Source organism: Lytechinus pictus, chromosome 5 (genome assembly GCF_037042905.1).
Source record: "Lytechinus pictus isolate F3 Inbred chromosome 5, Lp3.0, whole genome shotgun sequence".
Taxonomy (NCBI): Eukaryota; Metazoa; Echinodermata; class Echinoidea; order Temnopleuroida; family Toxopneustidae; genus Lytechinus; species Lytechinus pictus.
Genome location: NC_087249.1, coordinates 1,192,501 through 1,203,692, shown reverse-complemented (window position 1 = coordinate 1,203,692; position 11,192 = coordinate 1,192,501). Strand labels below are relative to the sequence as shown.

The 11,192-nt window shown below is 35.8% G+C and overlaps 1 protein-coding gene across 1 annotated transcript; it reads right to left on the bottom strand.

Annotated features, from left to right (window-relative positions):
- Positions 1 to 471: 471 nt before the first annotated feature.
- On the bottom strand, positions 472 to 6,072 carry LOC129260619 (G-protein coupled receptor 54-like). Its single transcript, XM_054898580.2, has 3 exons — positions 5,359 to 6,072; positions 4,733 to 4,868; positions 472 to 2,442 (listed from the first exon to the last, which is right to left on the bottom strand). Exons 1-3 carry the CDS (start codon positions 5,728 to 5,730, stop codon positions 1,868 to 1,870), a joined length of 1,083 nt encoding a protein of 360 aa, XP_054754555.2. The 5' UTR covers positions 5,731 to 6,072; the 3' UTR covers positions 472 to 1,867.
- Between the last annotated feature and the right edge of the window lie 5,120 nt (positions 6,073 to 11,192).

Below are 11,192 nucleotides of genomic sequence, written 5' to 3'. Positions count from 1 at the left end.
TGGGTCCGACCTTTAACGTCACCATCCGAAAGACGTGACCAGGGTTCAAACCTCGAACCTCTGCATCAATTTGTAACTTCCCCACGTAACTTGGATTACAGGCGCACGCCACAACGCCCTGTTAACACAATGCGACCTGTTTAACACAATGCGACCTCTATTTTTCTGAAAGTTACATGTACCATCCCCCATTCATCTTTAAACAAACTTATAACATGTACATGTATGGCACATGACCTCTATTTTACCGCCAACGGGTGATTTTGTCTATGTCATTATACAGTGCGTATCAAAAAAAGTTTACACTTAGATATTATATTTGATAAACGATTTCAAGAAATGATAGATACCCTTTCGAAAATACAGACCCCAATATACATGTTTGATGACATAATTAAATGCAATGAAATACGTGCTGGTGTTTCCATCAAAAGAAAAAGAGACGAATGGGCGATTGATATTTTTTTGTTTACGAAGAATGTCCCGACAATTTTTATCGTATTTCAATTTTTAATAGTTGAACAGCTTTAGTTGGTGTGTCATATTCTCATGAAAGTCAATTACGATGAACAAATAAAACCATACCTCAAGTACCCTGGACGGATAAATATTTGAAGAGAGAGAGAGAAAAAATAAGCCTAGTCCACCAATACGTTTCCATCTCTCTCAGCCTACAAGCGGCCAATATGGCCAAATTTGAATCACCATCAATTTATTTAGTACTCTTCTTTAATACCCGTTTCGTCCGTAATTATTTCATCATTTTGAACAGAGAGACAAAAAAGGGGGGAAAACCCGCTGGAAAAATAGCCCTTTACTGAAAGAGGGTGTTAAATAAATGTATATGTGTATTGTCGACTTTTGTATATGTTTTCCTTAATGCTAATGTCATGAATGGGTGAAGCCTTACTATATAACAATGGCGGACACGAGACAATGCGAGAGGTCTCGATGGACAGAGATTATGCCAGTCATAAGTATCCTTCGTCAGCTCTTAACGTGCTTATATAGGAGCATCTAGAACATCTAGAATCATCCGCTATCGTGACCATGAGCGTGAATTCATGTTCACAGAGATAATCAAAGTTCATTAGGTAGAGAAATTGAAAACCGGCTTACGCCGATTTACGCTCTGTTATTCAGAGGCACAATTCGAGATGTCCCCTTGCAATCATCGAATCAGTTTACATCCACCGAAATTAACAACTAAAAAAGTAAGAAATTGTGGTTACAAAATAAGTAATCATTAATAAACTTATTTTGTTGCTAAAAGGCTTTTATTACATTCCATCCACATATTGATTATTAAGTTTCTCATAGTTTTATTTTGAACCAACATGCACGTGAAAGATATAGACTGAATGAAGGAACTTTGGATGATTACGTGTGACAAAATGACTGTTGTATACATGTGTAGATTTGTATACATGTGTAGATAACTCTTGTAGATTTTTTTTTAATCAGACGATATACAACATACAGAGCAATAAAGCTTTGCATACGAGATAACAGTAAATGTATAGAGCATGAGTGCGAAATAGAGAGGAATAGGTTTACAGTTTGACAAAATAAAATATACACACAAAATATAGAATCTTCAAATTGACAAAATTAAGGCATTGTTGTGTCAGATGTCCCGATGTACATGCTTGTTCATCGTGAACATTTCAAATACAAAATATGTTTTCTTGTGCTCGCACACGAATTGCACAACCTCGTTTGCAAGAAACTAATGTTTGCAGTTGTTAAATTTTCAGTTATAACATGTATACAGTTACTAACTGCATGATAAGAATATCTAAATCCACTTTCAAAAGTGTTTTGGACTTTAAGAATTGTGTTTGAAGAGTGGAATTCCGTTCTTGTGCTAGATAGACTCATCATCCCGGGTAAACTTAGACAGCTTAAAGGTACTAACAGATCCCATAGCACTTTGGGCTGAATGACAGCAAGACGCAAACAATTTCTTGAAGTGCTTCTTGAAACTGGTTGTCTTGAAGGCGTACACGAATGGGTTTACGCAGGAGTTGGCATAGACGAGACAGAAGGCGATAAGGTTAGCAAAATCGAAGTAAGCATTATTGGCTTTTATATGGAAACCAGAGTCAAATTCTTTCCACAAACGGATTACGTGCGTGGGTAACCAACATATGGCAAATAGAAGGACAATGATGAAAACCATTCGAGTTATCTTTCTCTTGCGACGGATGGAGCGTTCTTGGGCTTGAGCACTCTCCGTACCTTGGGTGGCTTTTCGCCATACTTGGACCAATATATTGACATAGCAAACAAGGATGATAGTCAAAGGCAGCATATACATACTCAGCGTGTTGAAAATATGGAAAGCATTAGACCCGCTCCTTGTAGCAAAGCTAGTGATGCATTCCCCATACTCTGTTATGGTAGAGGACGTTGCAACAGGAGCTTGGAGAAGAAAAGACCCTGGGGAATGAAAAAAAAAATTGTTTATAGGCATGTTGATAGGCATACAGAATTTATCCAAAATAGTTTATTTATCCAAAATAGTTTATGGAAACGCATTTATAATATTGCTTTTGATATATCTGTAATGGATTGTGTATGACATGGTGTGTTGGAGGGTGGAATTGTGTATGCGCAAAGGAGAAATGTTCCGAAGTAACCGGATAAACGCTAATAGCCTCGTTGCGTAGGATCCTAGTCGGAGTAATTATATTATGCACAGTGTTGCCAAGGTCCAAGATGAAGAAACTCCACAAAAGGCACTTTAAAAATCCCCCAAAAAATTTTACCCCAAATTCCCAATTTTTTCAAATCACATTAATTTCTGAGGACTGTTTAATATGGTTATTGCCCAAAACTATTTTTTTTTGTGTCCTCGTATTTTTTACACCTAGGCATTTTTTTTTTAGGTCTCGATGGAATGTAGATTTGCAGCACTACCACTGTACTGACACAAATGAATTCATTGGTAGAATTGCATAGGAAAAGTGCTGATCTACAGTAGATCGTATACTACTAGCATATATTACTAAAAATAACGAATCTTACTGCTTTTCACCAAAACCTTCAAAAATGCCCTAAAATGGATGAAAAATCCCAAAATTTATCTTAATTCCTAAATATTTATGTTCATTCCCAAAAGCTTCTAAAAACCTCCAAATTATAAAAATGTTGGGATGGAAATCCCCACATGACAGCACTGATTATGCATGGATTAAAATTCCAAAGATATCACAACCCAGATGGACGCTGTTTTTATAGGAGCATGGACCTATAAGAAATGGACGATTAACGCGAGCATTCTTTTGATGCAATCATAGTCGCCGTCTCCTGATTATGTGCATATTAATGATAACATACAGGTGCTTTGACATTAGCGACTACCAAGGCGAATCTGATCTTCACAAAGGAATGTTTTGCTCTTTTTGCCGTTTGTTGGCTGATGTCTTGTAGCAGATTATACCTTTCAATTAAGATGTTTCAGATTTGGAACAGCAAATTGAGAAGCAGACGATTGTTGTGATATCAAATTTATTATTATCGATTTGCACGCTTCTGCACACTCATAGTGACTTTTCTAACAACGAGAGGGGGACGACCCCTACAAGAAACCCACCATGTTTCTCTGGAATATTATGAGGAAATCTTTAAAATGTGATTATAAATTACAATCAATCAATTTCATTTCAGCCTCTATCTTGAAATATTCATACATTTTTTCCAAATAAAAACCATGGAACTAGGATAACCATTTGTAAACCAGAACTGCACATTAATTTCCGAGATTTCAGGTAATTTATTACCTTCTGCGCATACAATTTGTCTAATGTTAAAGGTCTAATCACCGAAAGCTTCTGTAACTCATGGTTTAATTGACGGCGACCATGATGGTATCACAGGAGATAAATATGAAGAGAATGTTATTCACATGACAATGACAGTCAGATGTTAGTGGATTCATTAACTAACCGATGAATGTCCAGCTCTCATAGATCCATGGTAGGTCCATGGTCGGAGGAAGCTAAGTCAGAGGAATGATCGGAGTAGTGCCCGTCTGAACAGTGACTCAGACCTTCCTCCAAACCAACAAACAATTTACTGGAGCGTTGTGGCCCAGTGGATTAGTCTCCGGACTTTGAAACAGAGGGTCGTGTGTTCAAATCCCAGCCATGGCTTATTTTCCTTTATCCACATTGTGCTGCACTGAAAACAGGTGTGGTGAATGGGTACCTGGCAGGAATTTATTCCTTGAAATGCCGAGCGCGGGAAAGGCTGCTTGAGCTACAGCCGGGGTAATAATATCCAAGTCCTTTGAAAGCGCATATAGACGTTATTCATAATGTATTGTTCGTTATACAAGAACTGACTATTATTATTATTATTACTATTACTCTTTCTGGTTTCCATGATGAAAAGATTATAAGATCGTGATACGAGAAATATCTTTGGAATTTTAATCCATTCATTATATAATACTACCCGAATAAGGATCCCATGGAACTGAACTAGGCTAATCTTATGTAAATTGCAAAATAATATTTAAATTGGAAATCACTCAACCTTTCATCTTTGAAAAAATGACGGGTGTAGTTACAGATTATCGTTTGGCTCCGTCCACTAAAAAAACGAATGGTTTTCACAATCCCATGCACAATGTTTTCATACGTTTGAAAATAAGTCACAAAATATGAATGCAATTAGTATTAACATTTTTTTAAAAACTATAATTAAGAAAAAATAATGTTTATACCTGCCCAGATGAAAATATTTGTGATGACGGTTTTTCTGATGGTTCTTGTTTTCCTTGATTTGACAGCGTGGACAATCAGGTTGTAACGATCAATCGTCATTGCTGTTAGTGTGAGGCACGTTGCTTGAACAGTAACCTGAAAAATGATATATCTACACATTAACCATGGCTATGAAAACTATAATAAATCAAGAAGCGGTGGCTTAATCATATATTTTATCCAGGTGAAAAATCGATATGTTTGTAGTATTCGAATTTCTTCACGTATATCCCGAAAGATGCTAATGTAAATTAGGTCTCTCTAGAGTCCAAACATTTGTATTAGGCCTACTTATTTCGGAAACCTAACCTTATGTATGATATCATATATAGCTTCATACCTTCATATAAAAAGATAATTAATGGCAACAAAGTGAGATAAATAATAACGTGAGGCATGTTGTTTGAGTAAGATGACCTACTACTTCCCTGTTTTTGAATGCCCTCTTTCTGTCTCCTATTCTCGTCACTTTATTTCTCTTCCTATACTTTTGTATTCATACTCTGTTTTTTTCTCTTTTTTTACCAGGGACAATAAAAACCTATTCTATCTTATCTTTTCTATTAATATTGAGAATTTGACATACAAACATAATATAATTGATTCCTTTGCAGACACTAAGAGGTATCTCTATGATTATAGCAATGGCTGAAGGTATGGCACATAATGTCAACATGGCCACATCTGTAGCTGCCAAATTTGCCAGGAAATAGTTGGTCACAGTTTGCATGTCTCTGTTTTTGAATATGATGTACATGACGGTGGAGTTTCCAATAATACCAATAACTGCTAGAAGAATAGGAAGAGTGATGTAAAGTACTGTCATCATCTCATTCCATTTTGACGACACCGTGGTATCGTTGTAGATGTAATAGTAGATTGAGGAGAGTGATTCCAGCTCGCTGTCGTTGAACCCCTGGGTGTCGGGGTAGTCCATCGCCACATCCATTCTCGTCATGATCACTGAAACTTGGCATAGAAATTTGACAATTATGACTGGCAAGACGACGGCGAAATGGAAAATTTCGGTACTCTTCCTGATGGGTTGTTCAACAAATAATCTGGGGTGTTAGGGTATGTGGTGAAGAATGATGAAGTACAAGTTGGTTGCAACAGACGCTGAAGACCCGAGCCTACATCGACAAGAGAGTCCATATATGTCGGTGACCGCAGATTGTCTGTGTCATTTATTGAATGAGCTGTCCAATCACAAAGCATAACTCTAAGATCATTAATTGGTCAGATCAGCAGTAGAGAAGCCATTGAAAGTTCCATCTGATTCATTTGAGACTGTACGCTGTATGATAAAGAGAGAGTGAGAGAGAGACGGAGAGAAGATTAAGAAAGATAATTAACAGCAACATTTCAAGCAAAAAAGTTTAAGGACAATCCAAATATAAAGTTGTTTCTCGAGGGGAAAAAAACCAACAGACAAGTAAATCGGTGAAGATTTTTCTTTGGGATACTATCAGTTTTTAAACAAGCATTACCCTTTCATTTCTCGGTGGCGTACCGACGCACAGTGGGCCAGAATGAGTTGAAAGTGCGCCAAAATTATATTCCGTGTTAGATTTTTACTTAACATGTTGCTAAGGGTAAGTTTGGGCGTAGAATCGACTGAACATAATTTAAAGCCGATATGACGTCACCTTGATACCAAATTTGAATTGGCTACTTAAAACCTATCATAAAAAGACAGATTACGCTAAACAATGTATATAACTTTGTGTTTAATATGTGCTATTGACCAGAGTGAATGTTGGCTTATGCTTCTCACATGCCTAAAAAGTTTGTATGAGATGCCGAAAATAATTGTATGGCATCAAAATGATCATTAATTATATTTATTAAAAAAAAAAATTAATTCTGAAAAATATTAACCGTGCCTTATCAAGCTGTGTTGACTTGTGTAAAACGCAGAGTATATAACACCACGAATGTATATGAGAAGGGTTTTTGGCTGAAATTATTCTACAAGTAAGTTTTATCTCTGGAAGAGTTGTGGGTAGCCCTTATTTACGTTATCAACCTTTATTTTGTTACATTATGCCCGGAATTCATGTAATTTTCATGGAATGGAAGTGGAATCGTCCTCGCCGTGCAAAAGTAAACAGCAATGTACATCCCATACGATGCGCTGCGATGACTGCGCGGTACAAAAAATTACCGTTTTTGGGGGTGATGTGTCAAGTAAAATCGGCTCTAACATAAAAACGGGCAGCTAAATTTGGTATGGACTTAAAGCTTAGACATTGTGAAAAATGATGCTGATAAAATTTAGACGGAAATCTACGGAAATCTAAACGTTTATAATGTAAATGCAAAAAACTCTATTTATTCGAGGAATAATCATCCTATAAACACCCTGAAAGGTGTCTTTATCTACTTTGAACCCTTTTACACTAAAAAGGAATATTTCAGGATTATGTGGGAGCCATTTCATATTCCTACATGAAAAACCTCCTGTGAAATGGCCTGTTTTTCAATTAGGTTGTCATAATTTTTTTATTATACGCGGCATTTCGCAAAATGTTACATTTTACGATTTTGAGGTAGGAAATTAACAAACTTTATGCAAATTCCTGAATGAAATATTTGGCTGAAGTATTCTTTGAAGTGTTGTCTTTCAGCTGGGCATGACAAAAATTAAAAATCTAAAATTGCCCAGAATGACTTTTCGCGCACTTTTGTTTCGCCCCGGCTCACAGTGCAACGGGAGGGGGGAGCAAGTGCCCACCCAAGCCCCCCCCCCCAAACAAACAAAAACAAACAAACAAACAAAACAAAACAAAACAAAATCACAACCAAGAAAACAAAAGAAAGGAAATAGAAAAGCCTAGGGTGAAATAATATGTTGTTATTAGCTGAATATCAAAGTTTATCACACAATTTGGTTTTTATATTACAAATTTCGAATTTTTTTTTTTGCCCGTGAAAATCCTCTAATATCTAAGAAACATGTTCGGACGCGTATCGGGGGCATGCAGTTGTAATGCACTTAATATTGAGATGCAGGTGTGTATTCCGTGAAGAAGAAGTCCTTTTCAGCTTCATACTCCAATGAGTCGGTCATGTTTTAATCCTCCTTTCCTTCCCCTAATTTGATACTGAGTGGTAGAAGGGGAGGTATAGATTTGTATATATTGGAAAGCAAATTTATGACATTAATGGTTGTTTGAGATTTGATGCTCGACATGGCGGTTTGGTTAGGCTTGTTTATTGCATTGGATAGTTGGTTGGGCTGGATTATTGACATGGTTGGTTGGTTGGGTTTGATCATTGACATTAATGGTTGGTTGGGAATGGTTAATGACATGTACGGCTGGTCGGGCTGGATTGTTGACATGGTTGGTTGGGCTCGATCATTGACATGAATGGTTGGTTGGGCTTGATATTTCACATGGATGGGGTGTTGGGCTTGTTTATTGTAATAGATGCCTGGTTGGGCAGGATTATTGACATGGAGAGTTGGTTAGGTGTGATCAATGACATATATGGTTGGTTGGTATTGTTTATTGACACGGTTGCTTGTTTGGGCTTGTTTATTGATGTGAATGATTGGTTATTAATATGGATTGCTGGTTGGACTTGATTAAATTGTCGATTTGGATAGAATATTGTTCTGATATATATATATATATATATATATATATATATAAACAATTCAAAACTATTTTTTTTCTTTTATTTTTTCTGAATTGTTTATTGGACCAACTCCGAGCAGAACATTTCCACTATATATATATAAATTTATAAAGAAATTGCGCAATACATATGTCTTCTTCGTATGGATGGTTGGTAGGTTTGACTATTGACTACGATGGCTGTTTGACCTTGAATATAGGTGGTTTATTATATTGCAAATTAAGAGTTGTAGGGATTAATTGTTGGCAAAGATTGGTCTACTGTTAGGCTGTTTATCTAGTAGAGTTGTTGGTTTGTTCTACCAGTTACAATTGCGGGGGTTGTTCTTTGTTATATTTCTGGACTAAATAGAACCATTTTTACATTATGCCTTCAGATTGCCCAGACGCCATTAACCGACGGCGGGGTCAGCCTGCGATTTATACCAGATCTTACGTCGGTAACCAATGACCCAGGTAACCGTTCTCCCGGTCTTCTGGGTTGAGCAAAGTCTCCCAGATGGTCACATCACCGTGACTCTCCGGTTCTTATATGTTTTTGTATTACCATGGTAACGCAGCCTGTTTCCCGTTATTGCAATAAAATGATTAGGGAAATGGCTTTATATGATTTCATATACAGTATATTTTGCTTGATAATTTGTCAAATTGAAGATACGGATTATTGAAAATGTTTTTACCTGATTAATGATATTGTTGTATTGAACCTTAATTGAATATGCCAACTCAAACGGAGTAATAACAGTCGAGGAAATTGCAATAACAAGCATTCACATTGCATTTCTTATCAAAACACAAAAAAGAGAAATGTCTTTGAACACCATGACCATTGATGATGCTACCATTATATCATCAGACACACTTTGGGAACCAAATTAAAAGCTAGATGTATGGTCATAACTAATCATGCATGTATTTACACGCATGTGTGTCGCAGCCTGCACGTGCTTCATTGTGAGTACATATAGGGTTTCTATAACATATATATGACCTAAATATTTAATTTTTTTTCAAAAAAAGTTGAAACTTCTTATGAAGGCCGTTTTTTTTTCATAACGATTCTTTTTTTCCAGAGGCAGATTGCCTCATAAAAAGTTGTTAGGAGAGAAAAAAGAAAGACATTTTCTTTTTTTAAAGAAAAATGTTATATTCTTTGGTAAAAATCTTATTTTTTTGAAAGATTTTAGCATAATATCTAGAAAAAACAAAAAAATATTGTAATATCTTACCCGTTTCCTTCCGTTGTCTTTATTGTTTTCTTTTTTTCTTCTTCATTTTTTTCGCTCATGAAACTTTTTGGACCAATACCCCTTATCTGCACGCCAGTAATCATATCAAACAAAATTGAGTTGTTTCAATTTGGGAAACCTGAATTGTCGATTTTCCCCTCCCTCTCTATTAATTGGCTGTTTATAAGAACCTTTACAGTAAACAACGTAATATCGAAGTCAACCAACGTTTTCCGGCAAGGTTGATACATGTAAAAAAAAATTACGCACTGGCTTCATGACCGAGAACATCAAACGCGTGGCCTTGCATAAGAAAAAGGGTTACTAAAAAACTGTAGGCAAGCTATAGACATTGTAACATTGTAACCCTATCGAACGTTTGCATTAAAAATCAAAATACACAAAAGGTCCATAACTGTTTTGTAGTACTTCTTAAACCGTAGTTTTTATTGACATTTGGGTCCTGTTTATTATTGTTGTTTGTTGAAAAGTTTCGTTGTTCATAACTTATTGCAGATGAGAATTGTCAGTCTGGGCCCGTTTTACAAAGAGTTGTAATTGATCTGATCTGATCAAACACAACTATGGATGGCCAGCAACATCAGCATATAAAGTATATTTTTGTTTAAAATATTTTCTAGATATGGTGTATATGCAAACATTCATCATTCTTTTTTTAAAACTTAGTGTAATTATTGTTGTTTACTAAGGAGAAAAATTATGATATGGATGTATTTCCCTACAGTTGAGATTAATTGGACCAATCGTAACTCTTTAAGACGGGCCCTGGTGTAAGAAAGCAACACAATAATATAAACTTGTTATGCTGTTGGAGTAGTAAAGAAGATTATAGGTGTTTCCATTTAGCTTTGTCACAACACTCCATCATGTTTGTTTTAATTGCATAATGAGGCAGTGGAATGCCTAGTATGCTGAAATTTTAAAGCAAAGATCTTGTTGAACTCAGTAGACAATAGGGATCACTGGCAAGAAAAATGAACAATGATGCTTATATTTCAGTGTACCTAGGTCACTCTAGATTAGAACTGAACTTCAAGAAGAATGTTCTCATTAGAGATAAAACGGGAAGTCTCAAGAAGATTGGAAATTGATATAAAAGAATGGCAAATTTTACAGGGATATCAGTACTTCGAACTTTAGAGCCCAGAATTTATCTCCATGCACAGTTAGCCCTTATATATATATTTTCAATTATTATTTTGTTATCAACGACGAACTGCTGGAAACTATTTTTAAAGAGGAATGCTCAGTTCTCATCAAGATAGTCAAACTATTAAATTTCCTCTTTCACCCATGGATTGCTAAAATCAACTGTTGACTGTTGGCAAAATTTTATAAAAAGTTGGAGGCGAGCAAAAATTTGATATTTTGTATTATTACTTTGAAGTTCGGTTTATTTTTCTCAACTCAATTATGCAATATAGGAGATGATTACATAGATATAAAGTGATTACACAGATATAAAATGATAATAAATCCAATGTTGTAATATATTTGGACATAAAATCAGATAACCCGCTTCTCTT

Coding starts and splice junctions, on each gene's coding strand:
- LOC129260619 (XM_054898580.2), bottom strand. CDS start 5,730: ATGACGAGAATGGATGTGGCGATGGACTACCCCGACACCCAGGGGTTC. Junction 4,869..5,358: donor GAATCAATTATATTATGTTT/GTATGTCAAATT, acceptor ATCATTTTTCAG/GTTACTGTTCAAGCAACGTG. Junction 2,443..4,732: donor AAATATTTTCATCTGGGCAG/GTATAAACATTA, acceptor TTCATTCCCCAG/GGTCTTTTCTTCTCCAAGCT.